The sequence below is a fragment of the Trametes versicolor genome, assembly GCF_000271585.1.
Source record: "Trametes versicolor FP-101664 SS1 unplaced genomic scaffold TRAVEscaffold_3, whole genome shotgun sequence".
Classification (NCBI taxonomy): domain Eukaryota; kingdom Fungi; phylum Basidiomycota; class Agaricomycetes; order Polyporales; family Polyporaceae; genus Trametes; species Trametes versicolor.
The window spans coordinates 1,461,082-1,482,469 of NW_007360323.1; the positions used below are offsets into that span (position 1 = coordinate 1,461,082).

Genomic DNA, 21,388 nt, shown 5'->3' on the forward strand with positions numbered 1-21,388 from the left:
TAGATTGGGCGCCTACTAAATTTTGTGTATCTGGTCTGTACGCTCACAGACTCAGTCCGCAAAATGTCCTCCTTTTCACTCCCGCAGATCAACGACAACCCGGAGGGAGGTTGGGGCCCGTCAACCTCCAACCTGCCCGCACAGTTCAAATTCAAGGACATCCCCTATGCCCCGTACTCAAAATCTGACAAACTTGGTCGTTTCGCGGACTGGAACGATCTGTCTGGCGACAACCGCCCGACGAACATTGGTCTGTCTGCGCAAGGAAATGCTCGCTCCGGAGGCCAAGGACGTGGAAGGCGCGATGGACAGCCCGCTTTCGGTAGCGGCACCGCGAGCGCGTTCGCCTATTTCCACGCGGAGGATGAGTCCAGTTTCTCTCTGGTCGACAACAAGACTGGTGCTGCTCGCAGGGGCGGCCCGATGACTCGCGGTGGTGCCCGTGGAAGAGGCGGCCAGAACTACAACAACCGGGGCAATCAGCGAGGCGGTCGCGGTGGCTTCGGCGGTGGTCGCGGTGGAGGTCAGCGCGGCGGAAGGAGAGGGTGGAGAGATTGGGAGAAGGTATGTCGGAAAGCAGCTTCATTCAGGCTGTGGCAGGATCTAAAAAATGTTTCCAGAACGGTCGCACGCGGGAGTCCTCTGTGGCCATCTCGCCAGACTGGGCCATGCTTGAGGAGGTTGAGTTCCATCGTCTTGCCAAGCTCCGCCTTGAGGTGGATGAGCCGGAAAACCTGTATGTTACATCCTGTCTTCTTCATCGTTTGACCGCGCAATTGAGAGTATTTTGTAGTGATACCTACGGCCGAGTGTTCCCGTACGAAAAGAGTTACGATCGTATCACCACCAAGTCCGAGAAGCCTCTCCAGTTGCTTGACCGTATCAAGTACAACCCTACGACTTCGGATGACCCGGTCATTCAGGAGGTACGTCGTGCTGGTCATGTATATCGATTGCCTATTAAATGTGCAACATAGCTCGCTGCCAAGGACACTGCAACCATCTACACGACGGATGTCATCCTTAGTGTGCTCATGTGCGCGCCACGGTCGGTCTACCCTTGGGACATCGTTGTCGTTCGCGAGGGCAACAAGCTGTTCTTTGACAAGCGTGACGGCGGTCCCTTCGACACCGTCACCGTCAACGAGAACGCCGCAGACCCTCCTCAAGATCCTACCGCTGCCAACCCGAACAACCCCAACGAGAAGGTCGTTGTACCGGAGACCCCTGCTATCAACACTGCGACTTCTCTCTCCCTCGAGGCTACCTACATCAACCAGAATTTCATGTTCCAGACGGTCATCGAGACGCCGCCTCCTCCGGCAGCTGAGTTCTCAAAGCCGAACCCCTTCTACGGCCCCGACGAGACTGAGCCCCTTGCGTCATGCGGTTACCGTTACCGTGTCTTCGACCTCGGCATCACCGAGGACGAGGACATGAAGCTGTGTGTCCGTACGGAAGTCGACGCGTACTTCCCCGGCCAGGGCAACCCCATCGAAGGCCAAGGCCTCGTCACTGTTCGCGCTTTGAACGAGTTTGACTCTCGGTCAGCGGGCGCTGGCGGTGCACCGGATTGGCGAGCCAAGCTTGACTCCCAGCGCGGTGCTGTCATGGCCACCGAGATGAAGAACAACAGCTGCAAGCTCGCCAAGTGGACCGTGCAGAGTGTTATTGCTGGCGCCGACCTCTTGAAAATAGGGTACGTTTCTTCATAGCGTCTCCATTCTCCCGGGACGTCCCTGGGGCAATGTGGTCTTTCTCACCTCGGCACGCGTTCGCTAACGACCAATTGTACCTGTTCTAGGTTCATTTCTCGTGTCAACCCGCGCGACAACACTCGCCATGTTATTTTGAGCACCACCTCCACACGCCCAGCGGACTTCGCTGCTCAGCTGAACGTCTCGCTTGCGAACGGTTGGGGCATCGTCCGGACCGTGGCCGACATGTGCATGAAGCAGCCCGAGGGCAAGTACGTGCTCATCAAGGACCCGAACAAGGTACGCGCTCCTTCTTTCTGGCACAAACCGCTCAGTTGGCGCACGGCCTGGCCCACAACTCTGCGCCTGCGATCACCCGCCGAAGCAGGGCTCACGTCATCTCATCATTGTCGCGGTCGGCGGCCTCCCGCATCCGCCCCAGCGCGCTTGCGCGACTGTATGGCTGCTCGTCCGCATCAGCAATGGTATCTCATAGAACCATTAATGGGCATGGTTTCGTTTGGAGACCGGAATGGCTTAGGCGGATCGGCGTGCCAAGGTCTCTGAGTCCTCGCGGGATCATGGCTGCATCGTTATCTCCATTGTGCTGCGTCTCGGGGAGATTACAGTTCACTTACTGACACGGTTGATCTTCCCACAGCCGGTCCTTCGTCTCTATGCCGTTCCGGCGAACGCGTTCACCGCCGAGGACGAGGACGATGAGGGTGGGTTCGACGAGGATGGCGATGCGTAGTCTCTCCCGGTGCTTCTGTATGCTCAACTCACGGCTGTATTTCTACATACGAGATCTATCCGTGTCATGTGTATGAATCTGCTGTGTATTTCTTGAAACGTCACTGGCTGCTGCGTCCGAAAACGCTGGAACACATGAGGCGCTTATTCCCTTCCAACTGGAGGTCTTCTGGCGCTTCGGCCTTTGAAACGCACGACGCCCATCATACGCCCGTGTCGCCCAATGGCACGACCGCAGTGAGACGGTGTGACTCTCACGAGTGTTTGAAGGAGACCCGCAGGTATGTCGCACAGTAAGCATAACACCCACCTGACGTCTACCCCAATCGTGCACTCAGCGTGTTGATATCGGCAAACAACCTCCATGGGCCAGACAGTCCACAATACCCGTACTAAAACCATGCGCCCACATGTATTCACGACTCCGAGAGCGCGTTAGTCTGCTCAGGCTCATACGCGAACCTCAAGGCCCGCTGTTTACCGTGGCCAACACTCGCTAAAGCCGGTCCCTCAATGTAGGCACCCATCGAGATCTGCGGGGGGCGCAGGTGTTGATGGAGTGAATGTCGGAGAGGCCGAGGCGCGCGCGCATTCACCTCCCGCGGCCGGCCCCCGCACGCAGGGACGCAGACGCAGCGGCTTCGATGTTCTGATGCCAGCGGGTCTCAGCTCGGGAGGGCGGGGAGAGGCTAACGCCCATTGAGCAGGAGGGGCTCCGGGATCCTATGCGTACCGTCGGCTGATGGGGCGCGGGCGCTGGGAAATCGTTGCGACGAAACGACATGGACGTGCCGCTGCCGGGCGGTATGTCTGGCAGTATCGCACCCGCCAGCGGGCCCGGATGCGAGTGGTTCGACCCATATGATCTTTGTGCCAGCCGGGCGTTGCGTGCGGTCGGCCCGGTACCACAGAGGTGGCCAGGCACGGCGATGGTAGCAAGTTGGCAACGCAATTTACGCTACTGCACGGTTCACGAGTAGGGGAGGCGCCAGGACGACGAGCAGCACACGTTCGTGCGAGCGGGCTTCCTAATCCCAGACACCCCCAAGGTCGGAGGATGCGTCGAGGCGAGGGGCACGCTGACTGATAGACTCGCGAGGGGTATACGCATCACGCACCGCGCCCACGCACGGGGACACCTTGCGCAGTGCCCGCCGCGCGCCCACATGCATTGCTCCACGATCGTACACCGTGCGGGACATAATAGCCGAGGGAAGTCGTGAGTAAGTAGGCTACGACGAGGCCTCGCTGGCGAGAAGCGTCTCCGCCGCCGCTTCTATGTTGGGACTAATGCGCAGGCACGTCAGCATCGAGCATCGGGGCAGCGCATCAGTGCGGATGGCGAGATGCAGGCTCAGCGGCCGCTGCCGCGCCGCGCCCGAATCTTCCAGGTCGATCATCACGCCGCGGAGACATATGCAGCGCAGCGACGGACGACCGCGCCAGAAGCGCTAGCGCCGCGAGGCCCGAGGGGCGAAATGGAAGAAGGGGGAGGAGGGGAAGGGGGTAAGGAACGCGCGGGCACTCACCTCCTCTGCAACACACCGAGGATGACATCCCGCTGGAGGCCGGGAAACATCCCCGTGAGGATGGCGATCTCGGCCTCGCCCGGTGCCCTGACCGTTCCTGCGCCTGGTCTCGCACCGCTCGCGAGCTCGGACATCCATTGGCGGACCACCCCGCCGCCGCCTGCTGCCGGTCCCGTCTCCTGCGCGTCTTCGCCCGCGCTGGAGGCCCCGTTCGGTGCCGGTGCGGCGGGAATAGGTGGGCGGGCGGTTGGGGTCCGACGCGGACGTGGGACCCGCGCAGTGGTCACCACCTCTTCCGGGTCTATCGCAGCTGCCTGGCGGCGGGCTTCGGCCTGAGCGCGTGGTTCGGGCAGCACTCTGTTGGTCCGTCGTACGGGCTGGGCCTCGCCCAGGAGAGGCCCAATCCAAGCTTCTGCGAATCGCACGACCCTATGGAATCGTTCAGCCGCCAGGTCAGGCACATGCAGTTGTTATTAAACTCACTTGGTGGACAGCCTCCATCCTTTCAGCTGCAGAAAGTCGGAGCGGTAGAGGTACCCGGCCAGGAGACCTACTGCCGTGGGAAGCAGTTTGGCAGGGAATTGTGTACTTGCGAGCTAGTGAACGAAGAATGATTAGGATCCTCTGACTTGTGGACACCAGGACCAGGTACACGCTTCCAGGCCGGAACTCGCAGCATGACAAGTTACGCAGTAAATGGACGGATGCAATACTTCGTTGTGGTGCATAGATCGGAGTATGGAGCTCAAGCCTGTGGAGCCATGGAAGGCAAAAGGTACCTACCTGAGCAGCGATCGCATATACCCAAACTTTGTCGCTCATGCCCAGCCCGAAGATGCGGAAGTGGTAGGCCGGGGGTACGAGCCGCATGTATTGGTACAGCAGGGCGGACATGATGGCGATCGGTCCAGGCGGGATGTTGTTGAACCATGTGCTCGTCGCCGGGGTCAGTTGCGCGACGAGAAGGGCGACGAATGAAAGGAGCATCGTCGTAACCGCGGAAATTACGAGGAAGGACTGTGCGTGCCGTAAGGTTTAGTCAAGTTCGACACAGACGGAGGCTGGAGGACGGGCATACCGCATATTTCACGCTTCCGAAGGCTCTCTCTACACATATACTGACGTTGTATAGGTAGGTCTCTACCAGCAGAAGGTCGCTTGAGCTACCGCACACCAGATGGTAGACGAGCAGCCGCCAATACTGTAAAACAACGGTCAGTGTGAATTGTATTATCACTGCAGGCAACATGGTGTAGCGTACCTGATGATGCTTTGAGATATGTGGCACCAGCTGCAAATTCAGGTAGTGTTTCAGGTCGAATATACCGGCCGCAACTGAGGTGAGCGCGATGCCAAGCATCAGACCTGTAAAGTGAAGTGCGTGTCAGGTATGACGCGAGAGCGACAGAGAGTACAGGCCGCTGAAAATTACCCTTGGTCACTGAGGCATTCTCAAACGACATTTCGCAACTGTGTCGTAAATTTTAGCGGGAATTCTTCACCAAGATAATGTGTACCACGGTGAGCTGTGTGCACAACACGCTGCAGGTGGTGGTGAACCTGTGGCAGGCGGGAGGCAGCTAAGCGCTGAGTACACACGCCCACGTGGCACACGCACCGCGCCGTTCCGGGCCCACTCCACTGCGAGCAACGCGTCCGAGCCTTTCATCCTCCGTCCATGCAGGAGTTCTGCGGCCTTTCCTCCCAGCAAGAAGGTGTCAACAGCCTACGTTGACGTTAATCCGTGTTCATTCCGCCCCACCTTGCGGCCATATACCGCGACGCCTGTACCGATTTGCAGGGACCGCCGCTGACCTGGAAGTACTGGAAGCCCTAGCTTGCACGGAGACCCTGGCAAGGTACGATCTCTCTGCTTCCCAGGTCCGCCCATATTCCACACATCCCGTAGATGATGCTCAATATCTAGGCCACCTCGACGCATAGAATGGTATTAGCGCATAGTGCGCGCGGCGTCCTGAAATGCGATGCAGCGGCCCGCCCTGCCATCGCGTTCTCACCCACCAAGGTTCCACCTCCTCACCATGATTGCCTTCTAATTCCTGGCTAAGCTCCAAGAGGGCTGATATCGATAGGTGGGCCGCCGCATTGGCTAGTCGGACCCATGCCGCCGGCTGCTGATGCTATCCATCAGGGTGACCGAGGTCATGCTCAGATTGCAAGATCTCATTGCAGAAGCTGCGAAGCTTGTGCGACCCAGTCGTCCGAGCTGCCACTCGCCAGGGCTCAGTGAATTCCGGCGTCCTGCCACATTCGCCCGTTCTCACAACGACCGCGGCGTGATCCTGAAACCCGCACGCGCATCCCCTTCGGCCGGGCCACAGCAGCCATACCCAGCGTGCTGCTGCTGCTGCCACTGGACGCTTCCGAGTCGTACTCGCCCATCCCCGCGCACGTCAGCGGCATCTCGCCCATCGGTCATCCCCTGAAACCCGAAACTCAACATGTCGCCATCACTGCACCGCCCGCGCGCTCGCGAGTCGCTGCTAGCCACTGCAGCAGGCTGTCCGTGTCACTTGAAGCTTCGTCTTCTCCACTCCGCGCGCCCCTGGCCGCGACGTCAAGGGCACACACATGTGCGTCGATGACGGTCTCCGCATTGTGAAGCGCGTCGCCGCCGCTGCAAGCCACAGTCGCGCTCCGCGCATGACGTGTACGTGCCGTTCCCTGTCGCCCGCAACAGGCGCCGCCCCAGCCCAGGCCTGACTGAACTCTGTACACTGGTCGCCGCCTCGAGCTCCTTGCTCGTTCCGAGTGCGACAGCCCAGCGTTGGGCCACACGGATCCTATAGTTATCAGTATTGCACCGCCCCCAGCCGGCGCATGTGGGTCTTTTGCGTCCGCTTGCGCCGCCACCCCGCTTCCGTATGCGCCGCCGTTCTGCATTGTAAGTGCATTTGCCTTTGCGGCCCGCGAGGGAAGCGCGGCTACTGTCCCGGGCGAGCTGCCCTGCCCATCACGCATCTGTCGTTTCATTAAAGGGCCCACACGGGCGATTCGCATGCCGCGGCGACGGTGACGCGTGCAGCGTGCCCCTCGGAAGGGCCGAAATGCACAGATGTCGCGGAGGCGGTGCTGCCCATCAAGGATATTCACTCGCTCCAAGCTCCAAGCTCCCTGTCCGGCCTCGCCGCGGCGGAGGTCGGTGCTGGTGTCAGACTCAGTGTGTACCTGCTTTGCGGCAGTAGGCACACACTGGGATTCATGTTTGGGACATCACGGCATCGCCTCGGTCCCGGTCGCCGCTCTGGGGTCGCCGCACGGGAAGTGAGCGTGGACAGATGGTGCGCGTTCCATGCATTGCTGGAGGATCTTCGCTGTTCGGGCGTCTGCGCAGATCGAGGCGTAGAAACACAGGATTCTTGGAAGTAGAAGCATAGGCGCCCTGCGCTTCGGCGGGAGGGCGGCGCGAATGCAAACTCTGAAGGCATGTGGTGACTTTTTCATCTGGCCAATTTCTGGTAGAACATTACGCAGAGCGTCATTGCTGGAAGTCTAAAATACAAATTGTGGCATGACAGCGTATACGTAGTACATCCATGTGGTATGATACAAGACGCCGAGTACGTGAATTACAGAGACCTCCGAAGGAAATACACCGCACCCGATAGGCGGGACCCGTCGTCGAGCGCGAAGCAGACCGTGGGTCTGGACTCAATACGGATCGGCGGCCTGCCTCTTCCCGCCTGCGGCGGCGCTGGTGCGCGGAAGACCGGCTTCTTCGTCGTGTGGTGGAGTACCCATGAGCGCGCGGCCGACCCTGACGATGCCGCGAATGCTCTGCGCAGCCAGTCGACCGCTAATCCACTGGAAGAGGGTCATGCCCGGAAGGAGGCCGAGCAGGTCCTAGACGAAATTTAGCGTCAGTCAGCACATTTGCGCGTAGTTAGAGCGCATGGCAGGTCGCACCTTTACGTCCCAGAAGTCGCGATGGTGCGTAATCTTGCCCGCATCGTTGAAGGAGAGCCGCGTGATTATTGGGAGCTTCAGGTGAAAGGGCGAGGGCGGCCAGAAGGAGAGGCTAGAGTGTTGGAAGTGCAGCGCCCGCGAGTGGGCAGAGTCGGATAATAATGACACCGTCGAGTCGGAGTGTGCGGCGGGGAGTGGGCTGGATGGGCTGGATGCTGCCGAGTGAAGGCCCGGTAAGATGAGGATATGCAGGGTATGTTCGACCATTGTACGTTTGTGGCCATCTGTAAGAAAGAAAATTCGCTGAGCCACGGATATTACGGTGAAGCATGTACGGCTCGCAGGGAGGGCACAGATGACATAACCGCAGACACTCACCGAAAGTATCGCACTCAGAAATGTTGTTCACTTCGTTCCACATGCTCAGACCGCGGAACCACGAGGATCCCCAGCGCGAGTCGGCCGATACTCTGAAGAGCGAGGAGAGCACGGCCCACGGCTTCGGGACATCCAACCGGGAGATCGCATGGCCGAGGGCGTGTACGTCCGAGATGGTATCTCTCGAGGTCGCCGTTATGAACGGGTTCTCGTACGTTGCATGCGCATCATAGAACCGCTCGACGGACTGCCAGGCGGGCGGGGACGCCCCGAAGAAGAGTTCGCAGACATCGGCGGCCGTGCGGTGGTGTGCGAGCGAGAGGGCGGTGGTGTCGGCGACGCTAGACTGGGAGGAGCTGAGGGTGGAAGGGGCGGTAGGAAAGGATATCGAGTTCGGCATCGCCATGGTGCTTGGGAGTGCGGGGACAAGTCTCGCCCACCCGCCAATGACGGCACCGGCGTAGAGCAGTAGCCGGGCCGGGTGGCCGATACACTCTGGTTAAGGTTGGCGTGATCGAGCATCGGGATCAGCGAGATCGACGGGGTCTCACGTCTTCAACGCGTCCTCCTCTCTCTCCCGACTGGCTGTAGATCGTCTTGGGCCTGCTGCTCGCCCACGAACTGCTCTTCGCACGTTGCAACTCTCTAATCTCGCCCTGGAATACACACGGATTGTGTTTCCGATCCTTGGCCGCGCAATCTAGCCACGCCTGCAATCCCAGCGCGCGAGACGCATCAACATACGGCGGCCCCCACACCTCGCGTTCCTCGTACTAACGACACAGCGTTGAGTAGCCACGAATCAATCAGCCATAAGTTTCACCCCTTCCCTGCACAATGATCTGCAATCAGCTATCGGCACACGCGTCAGGAGGCGTCAGGACCGGGCCACCATCAAACTCGATCTCGCGCGGACTGCAACGTTGCTCTTCGACGGTCCTCGGAGGACCCGATCACCCAGCTGAGGTCGATCACTCACGTCCACTGAACGTGCTTCAACGTGAGCTTGAGCTTGCACTACGACTATCGGCGTGTAAACGGGGTTACGCACGCAATCTCCATCTGCTTTCCGAACCCGGTGTAGCAGGGCGAGGTAAATCTTTGTGGTGATGTACGCCGTCATGGCTCGTCTCAGGTGAGTATGTATCAAAATGTTGATTGACTTTCAATAACCAAACCTCGCTCAAAACGAAACATATACGCACGCTGTATGCGCATGACCCAGGGCAGGGCGCGCACTCCTATAGGAGAGTCTGGATGTAACACGCGTCTAATGATGTGTGCCTGTTCTTGCTCCAAGTCAATTTTGGCAGACAGGTAAGTACTTCCCCCGCTTTACTGGGGTGCACCACAATGCCTCGGACCTTGAGGCACGTTTTCCCAGCTGATGTGAGATACGACTTACAATTGCAGGTGCCTGCTGAGCGGTGCCGGTGACTGCTGGTACGATATTCACTGCTATCGGAGGCGCCTATTTTGGAGCTCTAACATTGCCCTCTCCCTAAGGTTTCATTCCGACGTGTACTGGGCTAGCCCTTGTGGCAACAAGAGCGCGTGGTATGCAGAGCGTGAAGGTCGTAGATCTCTCAGTATAGTATACGGACTAGTACTGATACCCCGCGTTCACTAGACCACAACGGCCTCTACGGTGGCGCCGCTGCATCGCTTTCGCTGCGTCCCATGAGCCCTGTCGCCCCGTTTCGGAGCCTGTAGAGTCCGAGGCGCTATTGCTCCTTGAAACTCACTCCACGGTAGCTATACGCCGGAGCTACTGTTCTAACTAACGCCTCCAACCTTTCATCCGAGCGCCTTCCATTGGTTTTCCACATATGCGTTCTACGCCAGCAGCGTGAAGAATTTCGACTAGGAATGCGAGTATAAGGCGGGCGTCTCCTATCCAATGCCACGTGTATAGCAACAAAAGTCCGCCGTTATCGCCACAGCGTCCAAGGCTCTCCCATTGGTACAGGCGCTGCCGGAGCGGCCGCCGACAGACTTGGGCGGTGGCAGGCAATGCCGTATGTCGCTTCGCAGAGCAAGTACCGAGCTTTCCATTGCGAAGCACTGTCGCCGCTCTACTGCCCGGTGCTAGATCTTCGCTCTCCGCGAAGGTGCGGAGAACCACAATGTGGTCTTATGATCCCAGGTGGCGGCGACGTCCTACGCCGGCATAGACTCACTGCTACTAGACAGGTACGCCGCCACATGGCTTGGCTAGAACGGGTTGCCACGGTGTACTGCTATGCAGCCCTGTACTCGGACGGTGCGCACTGTTATTTGACCGCGTGGAACTCGCTGACTAGGCCTGGCCCTGGAAGGGCATAGCGTGGACCTCCGAGGAGCGGTATTGCGTCTGTGCTTCCGCGGGATGTCACAATGGAAGTCCGTTCGGGCATAGGCTTCCTCATGGTTCGCCTCTTGAGCAGGAAGGCACCTGCCGTGCGGAGGCACCCACTATGGAACACGCCTCCTCGTTCTTCGGCGTCCGGGAGTGGTCCACCCTAGGCGCGGGGGAGATACAAGGCCCAACCCAATCTTGAGCCCCTGAGGCGAGTGCGGACGCCGTCGCCCCCGGGTGCGCTGCGAGTCATCCTCCGGCCACACAAGGATTGCCACCGGCGTCATGAACGTTCTATTATCCGCTCCTCGCCCGCGTCCGGACAACTCGACGCACTGGCAATACCGAAGAAGCTTGGCCCGTGCGTGGTCTCCTTCGCCTGAAAAGTGCTGCGTTAGATTCTTGAATCTCCGAGAGGGAAGGGACTTCCGTGTTATCTGAGCTTTCAATTGCGGACCGCGCCCCTTCCTCCGAGGCTTCGTCCCGACTCATCGGCAGCGTGTCTGGCCTCCTGTGGAGTCGTGCACGCGCGCTCGTATGTCGTATTCACCTGCGTGTTCTTGACGGGCGGCTTGAGTCCCCGGCTGTGTTCCCCCGCGCCCACCTCGATCACAAGACGCCTGCAAAATATCCTTTTCGCTTGCGAGGCGTGAGTACGGCATTCCTATGGCATTCTTCCGCAGCAGCCGCTCATAGCATCCTGCAGTCGGCGCATTGCTAATTCGGCGACCGGGCCCTCTAGAGCGGCCCTTCTGGGCGGCGCAGATGACGTACCAAAGAAGCCCTGGCGCCTTCGCCCGTCCGACCCGTGAGCCCTGTGCGTGCGGTTCGGAGAATGCGCACGCCGCAGGCATACACGCACCCAGGCACTCGCACCAGGACAGCACGCGCGCGCGCGATCTCCTCTGCAGCGCGACGGCGCATTTTTAGCGGACTCTCACCACCCTTGACACGTCCGCCAGCGACGTCAACAGGGTGGACTGGCAAGGCCCGAGAAGCATGCGCGCAGGTCCGACCCTCGGAGTCTCGTGCTGGGAACCTGGCAGCCTGCGCCGGCCGCTGTCGCGGCTCGCCACACCCTGCGCGCGGGTGCGCGTCCTACAAACTTACACGTAAGTTGCCAGACGGGCCCGTGCCCACAGCGCCAAGAACTGTAGCGGCCACGCACTCGCGGTCGTCCACCTGGAGGCCGTGAAGGACGCTAGGACGCAGGCTAAGTGTCGCTTCCATTCTGTGACGAGAGGGAACGCCGTGGCGGGTGGCTGCTGCGAGGCCTTATCCGCGGCGGACGGTGGAAGGCGACGGCCTCAGGGCTCCAGAGCAGCAGATTCGAGGCAGATCGCGCACAAAGAACGACTAGCCTCTGCAGCCTGCGCGGCGCCAGCCAGCGCCGACGTATATCCTCGTTCGCTTGGCCTTGTTTCCGCTGCGCCATATCGCGCGCGTTTTGGGCTCGTGCCTCGTCTTCTCTCCGAAGGTTCTTCGGGGTCGAGTAAGACCAGAGTCTCTGTCTGTGTGAAGGCCTCTCCGGATGACGACGCGCCTTGCGCCAGCCCTCGCACCGCGGCTCGACGCTTCGGATAGCGTGGCTCGCGTGCGTCCGGGGTTCAGGCCAGCGAGGCAATAAACCTCCGCGCGGGCACGTGGAAAAGAAGCGGCGGGGGCGCAACATATCTGGCCACCCGCGACCAGGCTTCGCAGACCGCACCCTGTAAGTTTTTCGCTTAGCTGGCGAGAGAAAGAAATTGCCGCGTCATCCGCCCGAGGAGCCGTCCGTGCGCCCGCCCGACGACGACGTGCTGCACGCTCATCCTGCGACGCCCGTGCGTCAACGCTCGCCCCCGGACGGCTCTCAAACGGCCTCCATAGCTTTTCCGAACGGCCTGACTCGCTCTGGGCCCGCCCGCCCCTCCCAGCGCAGTGCGGAACATACGCGGCCAGGCACGCTTTCCGCCGCACTCCCACTGCGCCCACATCTGCCGCCCCGGCGGCGCGTCCGCGTGAGGCCCCCTCCATTTGTGCTCGCGAACGTTGCGTCGGATGTGCGCCGTGCCCATGGCCAACTGTAACGGCTGAACACTTGCGGCCAGACGACCGTGCTGCCATGGCCCGCTGCGTGTCCCCGGGCCAAAGCTGCAGCTAGCTCGTGCAGTAGCACGCTCCTCCCGCTCCTGCAGCATAGCCGAGGCCGATAGGATCGAGCTCTGAGACACGTCACGCACGATTATGTACAGGGCCGGCCGTGTATTCCATGGGGCTCCAAGTTGCCAACTCCGACGGTTGTGCAAACGCGACACGGCAGCCTGCGCGGCGTATACGCGCGTGTGTCATGTCTGCGGACGCCCGGCGCATGCGCGGCCGCATTTCACCCAATCCGACTCGCCTCGCCCGGGGGACCAGCTGCAGTATCGTCACTCCGCACTGTGCACGGGCGCGGATCCGGATGAGGACGCGCGGGTGCCCAGGCGGCGGCGCGCGGCGGCCACGCCGCTACGAACCTGAGCTCGGGTAGCTTCTGAACCGTTCGCCCACGGCAGACTACGCGCAGGGCGGCCCGGGAATTGCGAATTGCTCGCCCGTCGTGGCGGGCGTGCCTGTCAGCAGGCAGCCCTTGCGCAACTGCAATTCCGCCCGCTGAGCTGCTCGAGCCCCGCGCGAGCCAGACTCCAGCGCGGTGACGACAGCGGGGAGGGGGCATGTGCATGTGCAAATGCCAATCGCGTCGCGCGCACGCGCGCTATCGCGCCGGGCTGCGCTAGTCCAAGTGCGGCGTCGGCGCCCCGCGACGGTAGCCATGCGATGGTGGGCCCACCACCGAACCCCCCGGGTGGGTTCGCGCACGGCGTCTTCTGGCGTCGGGCGCAATTCGCGTGTCTCGCGCGAGGGCGCAGCCGCGGCGACGTGCTCCCAGCCACTCTTCGCCGCGGCCGCGCGCGATAGGAAGAAGACGGGCGGGCACGAAAAGGTTATCGCCCGGGAGAACCATCGTGCCACCTTCGCCTTCGCACCCCCTCGTCCGTCCGTGCACCTTCCTGAACGTCTCCGAAAGACAGCGGGCGCGCGGCCGCGGTATGCAGACGCAGCAGCGCGATCGGGCGCGCGCCTCGCGGCGGGACCTCGAGACAGGGCACATCGGGGAGGGGCGGCGTGCGCGTGGAGCCTCTGGGGCACTGGGGCACGACGGATGAATCATGAAACACGGCGGCGACGCTCGAGGCTCTCGGAGCTCGCGCGGGGCACCCGCACAAATGACATGGAGCCCGAACTCGCGATTCGGACGGAGGCATCTGCTGAGGTCGGTGGGGGTGCGTATGCGCACTGCGCGCACGCCGATTGGGCCGCGCAAGCCGCTCCTTCCTTCCCGGGTGGGTCGCCGCCGCCCGCGTGGACACTGGAGGCGGGCTGAACGGAAGAGCCCCAGCGAGGAGGACCAATGCCACTGCGGGGGTACTTGCGCGGGCCATGTGGTTCGACGCGGCGGAATGGGCGGAAAATCGAATCGAATACGCCGAGTCCTTCGCGGGGCGAGCGTCGCGAGACGCGAGACGGCAGGCTATCGTACGCCTGCTCACGGTGCGCGCCCGCGCTCGCTGTCGCGAGTGTCTGAAATATGAACGCGACGCCGCCCGGGGCGCGCGCGCCATTGGACTTCTTCGAATTCGCAAACACGCGCCGCTGGGGTTCCCGGCCGCTACCAGACCACCCACGCACCTTCGTGGTTTGCAGTTTGCAATACATATGCACCCGGCTGCCAATTTCAGCCTGAGCGTGCTGGGGGATGCCGCCGCGCGTGCCTAGGTGTACGTACGCACGTCCGAGTCCTGCGGTGTAATGCAGTCCGAGTGCTCTTCCTACAGCCCCCGCGCGTTCCAATTCTCGTGTGCACGCTCACGCTGGGGCTGCGAAGAGAAGCAGCCCAAAGGATTCAGGAAGCACCTGGCCTTCGCCGGGTACGCATACGCACGCTCCTCAGTCCGTCCGTGCGCGGGCGGAGTGCCACCGAGCGCGGTGCCTCAGGCCTGTGCCACTCCGGTACCGCCGGGGGTCCTCGAGCTGCCACTCCTCTGCTGAGAACGCGGCGGAACGGAGGAACGGGGCCGCGCCCGACGCGATACATGCCTGTACGATACGTACGCCCCTAGCTGCCAGTGCCACGACGACCGATCGGGTGTGGCACGCGCGACCGCAAACTCTAACGGGGGACGACGGCGTCGACGACGCAGGTGGCGCGCGGCACATTGGCTTCTCGTGGCGGCGACGCGGACGGTCTGTTCCGCGAAGCCCGAGCGTATTTAGCAGACAGACAGATAGATGGTAGGCAGATGTAAACGGGGGACTAAGGAGTAGGGAAGGGACCAATGATAAACACAGCCAGAAACACGCATGGGGATATAGATGTTCTCGATTTCGCGTTTTATTGGCACGTTATACGGCTACTTCCTATAGACTACGATTACACGGGGGTGGGGGAATATGCAGCAGAGGACCTGTAGTACGACACACAAGTAATAAATAGATAGTTAGATCATCGAGCGCGCGCGCGTGCAAGTCCAGGCAACCAAGCAAAGGAGCGGAAGGGGTGGGGAGTGGGCGGGCACCAGGCAGCAACAGCAGGCGGCCGCGGACACTGCGCGGCCGGAGGACGAGGCGTCGATAGTAGAGGCAGGGGAGGAGAGGAGACCGGAGAGCGGGGGACCAATAAGTAACGAAAAATAGCGCGTGGATACCTTCAAGAACAGACCAGTGGATGAACAGCTATGCAACGGACGGGATGCGTGCGGGAGGGGGAAGCGGTGGGGGTGGTGGTGTGGGGTGGGTGATACAATGGTGGGGGACGGAGATGCGGAAGTGTACAGGCGAGAGCGTGCCGTTTTGCGTGCGTCGCCGCCGCTGCCGCTGCCGGCACCGCGGGCGGGTGGTATGAGGGGGGAGAGTGGTATCTGGGGGCGAGGAGCTAATTTTGCAGTATAAACAAGCGCGCCCGTCCGAGGAGAGCACAGGCAGGCCGCGCGCACGAATGCTAATGCGACAAATGCGAAGAAGGTATCGGGAGAGTCTATGCGAAGGAGGAGGCGGAAAGGAGGTCGCGCTCACGCGGCGATGGGCTGGCTCGGCGGCCGCGGTGACGACTTCGCGTCGGGCGCGATGTCGGACAGCGGCACGCTCTGCCACCCCGTCACCTCGGGGATCGGGCCATCGAGCGGTCGCCGCTGCATCTCGCTGGGGAGCGAGCCCCGGCGCGAGAAGTAGTCGGCCTGCTGCGCCTGCTGGATAGCGGGAGAGGAGGAGGGGTAGTAAGGAACGGGCATGGTCGAGGCCTTGCGCGGCGTCGGCGGGGAGCCGTGCGCGGACTGCAGGGACGCGATGTCAGAGAGCGGAGCATTCGGGAGGCGAATGCCGCCTTCCAAAGGAGGGGACTGCGAATTGGGATCGCGCGGGATGGGGAAGGTCGACGCCGCGGGCGAGTTGAACGACGACGGCGGGTTGGAGCCCGACGAGTACACCGACACTGCAGGGGATCATTAGGATCCGGACTGCGGCGCTGACCGTAACGCGACGCGTTACTTACCAGAGTCATCCCAGTCGCTGCTCCCCGAGTGCACCGACGACGCGGACGAGGACACCGACGAGCGGCGCGGCATCACGTTGTCGCCCTCCGACGGCTCCTTTTTGATCATCTGAGGAGGGAGCTTCGACACCTTCGGCGAGCCGTTGACCTTTGGCTGCTTGCGCGTCTTGCTGCCCGCGCGGAGCTCGTCGAAGCGGAGCGGGCGCGGCCGCAAGTGCGTGCGCTCGTACAGGCCACACTTGTTGCAGACGATCTTGCCGGGGTTGAGCGTCGACCGGCGCCAGCTGGGCGGCTCGGTCGTGTGGCAGTTGAAGCATCGCCTCCGGAGGTACTGCGTCTCCTTCGAGGCCGCGTCGTCCGTGTGCTGCACCATGAGGCCCGCGTGCGGGGAGAGGCACGGAAGAGGCTGCATTCCTGCTGAAGGCGGCCGGTTCCACGCAGTCTGGGAGGGGACAATGACGGAGTTCTCCTCGGTTTTGATGCCGTCGAGAGGGTGGTGCGGGTGGAAGTCGTGGTAGGGGGGATGCGGGGAGCCGTTCATGGGCACGGAGTGCGCGAAGGGCTCGTCCATGTGGTGGTGCATGGGCTCGCACATGCCCATGTGCGGGGAGCCGTCGATGGACAAGGGCTCGCTGTACATGGTGCCGGGACGGGAGCCGTAAGGGCTCACCGAGTCGTGGTCGCTGCCCAGGAAGGGGGAGCCGTACTGCATGTGCTCGCGATCGTGACGGACGTAGGGGAAGGTGGCGCGGCGGGTCATGGCAATGTCGTGGGGGTGGCGCATGTGCTGCTGCTGCTGCTGCATGTGCTGGCCGTTGGCGGTCTGCGGGATGCCGGACCAGTTTCCTCCGTGGAAGCCAGGCTCGGCGGACTGCTGGTGGCGGTGGTCGAGGTATACGGACTGCGGGACACCGTGATCACGGATGTCGGGTTCGTAGAGCTCCTCGAGCAGGGAGCCGCGGGAGCCCGGGGGAGTCGGGAAGGAGTTGCTGTAGGGCGCAGACCATACGCCGGCGTGGTCGGTGACAACGACGCCACCATCGTCGGGGTGGTGGTCGAAGATGTTGCGGGAGAGGTGGATGTCGACGTTGCCCTTGTAGGAGGGCGGGGTGGGGTATGGGTGCATGTCGTCGGAGGAGATGGACGTCCTCGGGGAGGGCGTGCGGGGGGTGGAGGCGTCGGAGTAGGAGGTGTAGTGGTCGAACGCGAAGGAGTCCATGGGGAGTCGGGGCGACTTGGACGGGGAGGGGAGGAGGAGGAGAAGGGCGGGGCGGGGGCGGGGGCACGTCTGGAAGGGTCTGGCGGAAGAGGAAGCCGGAGCCAGTACTTAGAGGAGCTGGCTATAGTGGCAGGCCGTCTTTTGCGCGAGCGTACTTATGGCCCGTATCCGCCAGACGAACCGAGTCCTTTTCCGGCTCAACCTCCTCCCGGGGTCTGACCAGATCCTGTGCACCGTCCCAGAACGGCTTAGCCGCTTCTTTCCCACTGCGTCTCCGACACCCCGGCTCCTGCCACGCCCCATGCCACCCCTGCGCCTATCGCGCGCCGCCCCCCTGGGTGCACACGCGCTCCCTTTCCACAAAGAATTCGCAGGTCCCCCCTTTCCTCCCCGCCCGACCCCTCCTCCACCCTCTCCTCCCGCTCCATCGAGCGCGGCGACACCGCAGACCACATCGATGTGCACACATACACATTCTGCTCACTTTGTCGTCCTCCTGCGCGAAAGGCTCTTCGTCCGCGTCCGTTCGGAGGACGCTCTGTTACTCCGATCCCGAGCGCGCATTGCCATACCTGGGAGGTTCCCCCCGCTCGCAGCCGAAGTGAGGTGTCCCCTCATCGCCCCCTCTGGATCTCGCCCGTCCCTCCCAGCCGAAGATCCCTCAGTCGGCCCTTCCCGTCGCCAGCACCTATCGCCCGGCGCCTCCCTCTCCCCCCATAGCGACCACGCTGGAATTCGCATTTCGCCCGTCCCTCCGCCCTCCAATCACACTTCCTATTCTGCACCCGTGCCAGACAAAGATACCCATAGACACCTCCTACCGTACCGTACACCTACGCTGAGCTGCGTCGGTCGCCCGCTCCCGGGCGCGTCCCACGTCATCCAGCTCCCTCATCACCTTCTCGCCCAATCCGTGCGTGCGCGGGCTGTGTCCCCCCTCAGAACTTCGAATCCGACAGAGCCCCAAACCTAGCTAAATGACAGACAGCGCCTCGACGCTCCCACTTATCCCTCCCCTCGGCGCCAGCCCCCTGGTCCTGTTTCACCTCCCGTCCCAGTGTGCTCCCGTTTCACGAGCCCGGCGCGTCCCTCCGCGACCCGCAGCCGTCCTCCGAGCCCAAGCCCGAGCCCTACTGTTTCTTGCGCCCCTTCCGCCCGCCACCGGTCGTCGTGCTCGACGTCGTCGCCGCCGGCGCCGCCGTCAGCACCCCGCCGATTCGCAGCTTCACCGAGCACTCCTCGCAGTACCAGTTCTCCGGCAGCGGCGGCTTGAGGTTCACGCATGAGAGATGGAACTGCGCAGGCGCCCGCCGTCAGATAGAGCACACAACAACAGCATGACCACTTCGCAGTAGTGACAGCACTTACCCATTGGAACCGGCACCCGTCGTTGTCGCACGCAATCATCTGTGCGTCCAGGCCACGCCCAGCGTCAGCGCACCGCTCTCTAGAGCGTGCCCGGGAGGGGGACAGACGCACCTCGCCATAAGAGAGTTTCTGGCAGTAGCAATAGAGCTCCTGGTCCTCCGCGTCCGCGCCGTCCGCGTCGTTCTCGTCCATGTCCTCGTCGCCCTCCGCGTCGTCCTCGTCCGGCCCGCCGGCGGTAGTGTGCGTGCGCCGCGAGCGCATCGGGGAGTGCCGGTGGTTCACCTGCCGCGAGAGGCTCGACTTCTGCGCGCTGCTGCCCGTGTATGTGTTGTTGTTGACCGGGACCGGACTCGGCAGCTTGATGCTCACGGCCGGCGTCGAGGCCGTCGCCGCCACCTTTCGTCCTGGATTACAAAGGAATGAGAGATAGTGTCACAAAGGCGCTCCGGCGGCAAATGGCAAACGGCAGGTGACGAAACGGCGAAACGGACGGACAGGCGTGGACCTAGCAACCGAGGAAGGCGGGAGGTGTCCGGACATAGGTGAAACAAAGGATGTCCGAACACGATTACAACATACGAGACAAGGGGGGAAGGGGCAAAGGAGGCACGCGGCGGGCTGGGCGCACGCGAAACGAACATGAGGGCGTCAGTGACTTACTCTTTAGTGGTGGAGGGGCGGCGGCGGATATTGAGGCGGAGGGCGGCTCTTCCGCCGCTGCGGCGGTGCGCAAAATCGCCTTGATCTGCTGCACGGTGCTGTCCGCGGTGCTAAGGAAATGCTGCGTCGCCGGTGGCCCCGGATCGTCGCCCTGCAGCTTGAGTATCCGTTGGATATCATGGTTGAGACGGGCCATGGCCCGTTCCAGCGTCCGCACGAGCCGCTGGGAGAGCGCAGACTTCTCGGCTGCGAGGGCGTCCACCTCCGCATACAGGTTGTCCACTGTGTCTGGAATCGCCGCGTCCTTGTTGGGGAGGGCCTGCCCTGCATTCTTCGAGGAATGCCGGAAGTACTTCTGGGTCTCCTTGCGGATTTCGTCAGTCAGCTCTAGACGCGCGTGCGCAAGGATCGACCGAGGCGAGCGGAAATGACACAGACAAAAAGAGATGAAATGCGTTCAGTACGTCGGACCGGGCGCGCACAAGCGGATTGCACATGCCTTGCGCCTTTTCGTCCCTGTGCTTGATCTCGGCAAGGATGTGCTGCGTCTCGTTTGGCAAATTTTCCAGACCTGCATGTACAAACATGAGCACCGCTGCGCACGGAGGACACACAAGCGGACGGAGCGCGTTTGTGCGCAGACCAATAATGCGATCGGCATCAAGGGCGGCGAGGCACGTTGCGGGGTGTATGACGGAGCAGCAAATACAGACTGGAAAGGTATTCGGTCGCAATGTTCGCAGCCTCCTCCAAGTTCGCGTTCATGCTGCGGCAGCGGGCGGTTTCACGAGTGTGTGTGTGCGTGCGGCGGAGGGAGAGATGGAAACCGCGAAAGTGCGCAGTGTCTGCGCTAAATTGAGTGATTGGTCGAGCAAAGGCTACGACGGGGCTCGCGCACGACGTCCGAAAGCAGTGTCGCGGGTAACGGAGTGAGTGGTGCAAAGGATCGAGGCGTCGCGATCAGTGCAGGATGATGGCGGGGAGAGAGTTGTGTAGCGCCCATCAAGCGCCGTCGGTGACCAACGCGCCTCTGGCCCGATCGAGCGCCCGGCGTAATCCCGAGTGCGCTTGGCGGACCCGGGCGGACCGGAACGCGACAGGTCACGGCGTGACTGACGCGACGGCCTGCTGACGCGATGGCGTGGGTGGCGGGGGTCGTGGGAAGGCGGGATCGGGGGGTAAAGTGAGGTGCGCGATCGCGTGGGACCTACAAGCTGCATCGGGCGGTGGCGGCGGGGCGCGCCATGTGATCGCGTCGCTTGCCGCGCGCTAGCACGCTCCCGATGGCCGACGGACGGGAATGTCGGGGGACGGGACGGGCGCGGGCGGGCGAGCAGCGGCGCTGGCTTCCTCTCCTCCGTCACTCAGCACCCTCCCCCAGCTGCCCCCTCTCGGTATGTGCGCAGGCGGTGAGGATGAGTCTGCGCTGAGTCGCGAAGGCTGTCCGCAATCTGACTCTCCTCTCCTGCGGCGGGACCCCAGCGCTGACGTGCGTGTAGCTTGTTACTCAACAGTCGGCAGCAGACGTGCTCCTTACGGAGGCCCGCGTACTTACCCGCAACGCGCATTCCCGAGCGGGCCCTTCGGCGTCGTGGCGCCCCCAGCGAGCCGTGATAAATGCACCGTTTGCCTTTCTGGCCGTGCGCGACGACTGGATCGTCTGCCGCCTGCCGCGCATGACTCAACGATGTCGTAAAACCCTCCGTGTCTTTCACCAGCACGTCCAGCCCTGCGCGAGAAGCACCCGCCGTCCGCGTCCTGCCGGCTCTGGAGACCGACGCTTCCTCCTTCCAGCTGGTAAAGAAACGATAGGCCGTTTCTTCGGCCGCTCACCTTTGGGGCCTTGTTTACCGTGTGGGGCCGAACAAACACGCCTGAGCCAATGGTTGAGGCCGCTCGGGCGGTCGTTGTGGCTCTCATCAGCGTTGTCGGAGCCCAGCGCCGTAAGCC

At 62.3% G+C, this 21,388-nt stretch overlaps 6 protein-coding genes across 6 annotated transcripts; 2 read left to right on the forward strand and 4 right to left on the reverse strand.

The window, feature by feature from the left end:
• Positions 1 to 46: 46 nt before the first annotated feature.
• TRAVEDRAFT_56875 (translation initiation factor eIF-3 subunit D) lies at positions 47 to 2,553 on the forward strand. Its single transcript, XM_008036985.1, has 6 exons — positions 47 to 564; positions 621 to 736; positions 794 to 926; positions 978 to 1,699; positions 1,805 to 1,997; positions 2,359 to 2,553. The coding sequence occupies exons 1-6, from the start codon at positions 64 to 66 to the stop codon at positions 2,449 to 2,451; spliced, it is 1,758 nt and encodes a 585-aa protein (XP_008035176.1). The 5' UTR covers positions 47 to 63; the 3' UTR covers positions 2,452 to 2,553.
• Positions 2,554 to 3,975: 1,422 nt separating this feature from the next.
• TRAVEDRAFT_118194 (uncharacterized protein) lies at positions 3,976 to 5,442 on the reverse strand (the record flags this gene model as incomplete). The annotated part of the gene is made up of 6 exons (XM_008037326.1): positions 3,976 to 4,408; positions 4,463 to 4,575; positions 4,763 to 4,996; positions 5,058 to 5,180; positions 5,241 to 5,344; positions 5,412 to 5,442. 6 exons carry the CDS (start codon positions 5,440 to 5,442, stop codon positions 3,976 to 3,978), a joined length of 1,038 nt encoding a protein of 345 aa, XP_008035517.1.
• Positions 5,443 to 7,477: 2,035 nt separating this feature from the next.
• TRAVEDRAFT_56876 (uncharacterized protein) lies at positions 7,478 to 8,684 on the reverse strand (the record flags this gene model as incomplete). The annotated part of the gene is made up of 3 exons (XM_008036986.1): positions 7,478 to 7,843; positions 7,907 to 8,190; positions 8,285 to 8,684. The coding sequence occupies 3 exons, from the start codon at positions 8,682 to 8,684 to the stop codon at positions 7,652 to 7,654; spliced, it is 876 nt and encodes a 291-aa protein (XP_008035177.1). The 3' UTR covers positions 7,478 to 7,651.
• A 185-nt stretch (positions 8,685 to 8,869) lies between these two features.
• On the forward strand, positions 8,870 to 10,071 carry TRAVEDRAFT_56877 (uncharacterized protein). Its single transcript, XM_008036987.1, has 5 exons — positions 8,870 to 9,419; positions 9,510 to 9,601; positions 9,698 to 9,727; positions 9,791 to 9,858; positions 9,915 to 10,071. Exon 1 carries the CDS (start codon positions 9,122 to 9,124, stop codon positions 9,392 to 9,394), a length of 273 nt encoding a protein of 90 aa, XP_008035178.1. The 5' UTR covers positions 8,870 to 9,121; the 3' UTR covers positions 9,395 to 9,419; positions 9,510 to 9,601; positions 9,698 to 9,727; positions 9,791 to 9,858; positions 9,915 to 10,071.
• A 5,017-nt stretch (positions 10,072 to 15,088) lies between these two features.
• On the reverse strand, positions 15,089 to 17,444 carry TRAVEDRAFT_143564 (uncharacterized protein). Its single transcript, XM_008037327.1, has 2 exons — positions 16,192 to 17,444; positions 15,089 to 16,131 (listed from the first exon to the last, which is right to left on the reverse strand). The coding sequence occupies exons 1-2, from the start codon at positions 17,408 to 17,410 to the stop codon at positions 15,713 to 15,715; spliced, it is 1,638 nt and encodes a 545-aa protein (XP_008035518.1). The 5' UTR covers positions 17,411 to 17,444; the 3' UTR covers positions 15,089 to 15,712.
• A 724-nt stretch (positions 17,445 to 18,168) lies between these two features.
• Positions 18,169 to 20,318, reverse strand: TRAVEDRAFT_56879 (uncharacterized protein). The gene is made up of 6 exons (XM_008036988.1): positions 20,152 to 20,318; positions 19,938 to 20,009; positions 19,439 to 19,825; positions 18,890 to 19,182; positions 18,779 to 18,817; positions 18,169 to 18,705 (listed from the first exon to the last, which is right to left on the reverse strand). Exons 1-6 carry the CDS (start codon positions 20,201 to 20,203, stop codon positions 18,541 to 18,543), a joined length of 1,008 nt encoding a protein of 335 aa, XP_008035179.1. The 5' UTR covers positions 20,204 to 20,318; the 3' UTR covers positions 18,169 to 18,540.
• Between the last annotated feature and the right edge of the window lie 1,070 nt (positions 20,319 to 21,388).

Coding starts and splice junctions, on each gene's coding strand:
- TRAVEDRAFT_56877 (XM_008036987.1), top strand. CDS start 9,122: ATGATCTGCAATCAGCTATCGGCACACGCGTCAGGAGGCGTCAGGACC.
- TRAVEDRAFT_143564 (XM_008037327.1), bottom strand. CDS start 17,410: ATGGACTCCTTCGCGTTCGACCACTACACCTCCTACTCCGACGCCTCC. Junction 16,132..16,191: donor CAGCGACTGGGATGACTCTG/GTAAGTAACGCG, acceptor GATCCCCTGCAG/TGTCGGTGTACTCGTCGGGC.
- TRAVEDRAFT_56875 (XM_008036985.1), top strand. CDS start 64: ATGTCCTCCTTTTCACTCCCGCAGATCAACGACAACCCGGAGGGAGGT. Junction 565..620: donor GGTGGAGAGATTGGGAGAAG/GTATGTCGGAAA, acceptor AAATGTTTCCAG/AACGGTCGCACGCGGGAGTC. Junction 737..793: donor GTGGATGAGCCGGAAAACCT/GTATGTTACATC, acceptor AGTATTTTGTAG/TGATACCTACGGCCGAGTGT.
- TRAVEDRAFT_56879 (XM_008036988.1), bottom strand. CDS start 20,203: ATGAACGCGAACTTGGAGGAGGCTGCGAACATTGCGACCGAATACCTT. Junction 20,010..20,151: donor TGCGACCGAATACCTTTCCA/GTCTGTATTTGC, acceptor TTGTACATGCAG/GTCTGGAAAATTTGCCAAAC. Junction 19,826..19,937: donor CAGGGACGAAAAGGCGCAAG/GCATGTGCAATC, acceptor ACGCGCGTCTAG/AGCTGACTGACGAAATCCGC.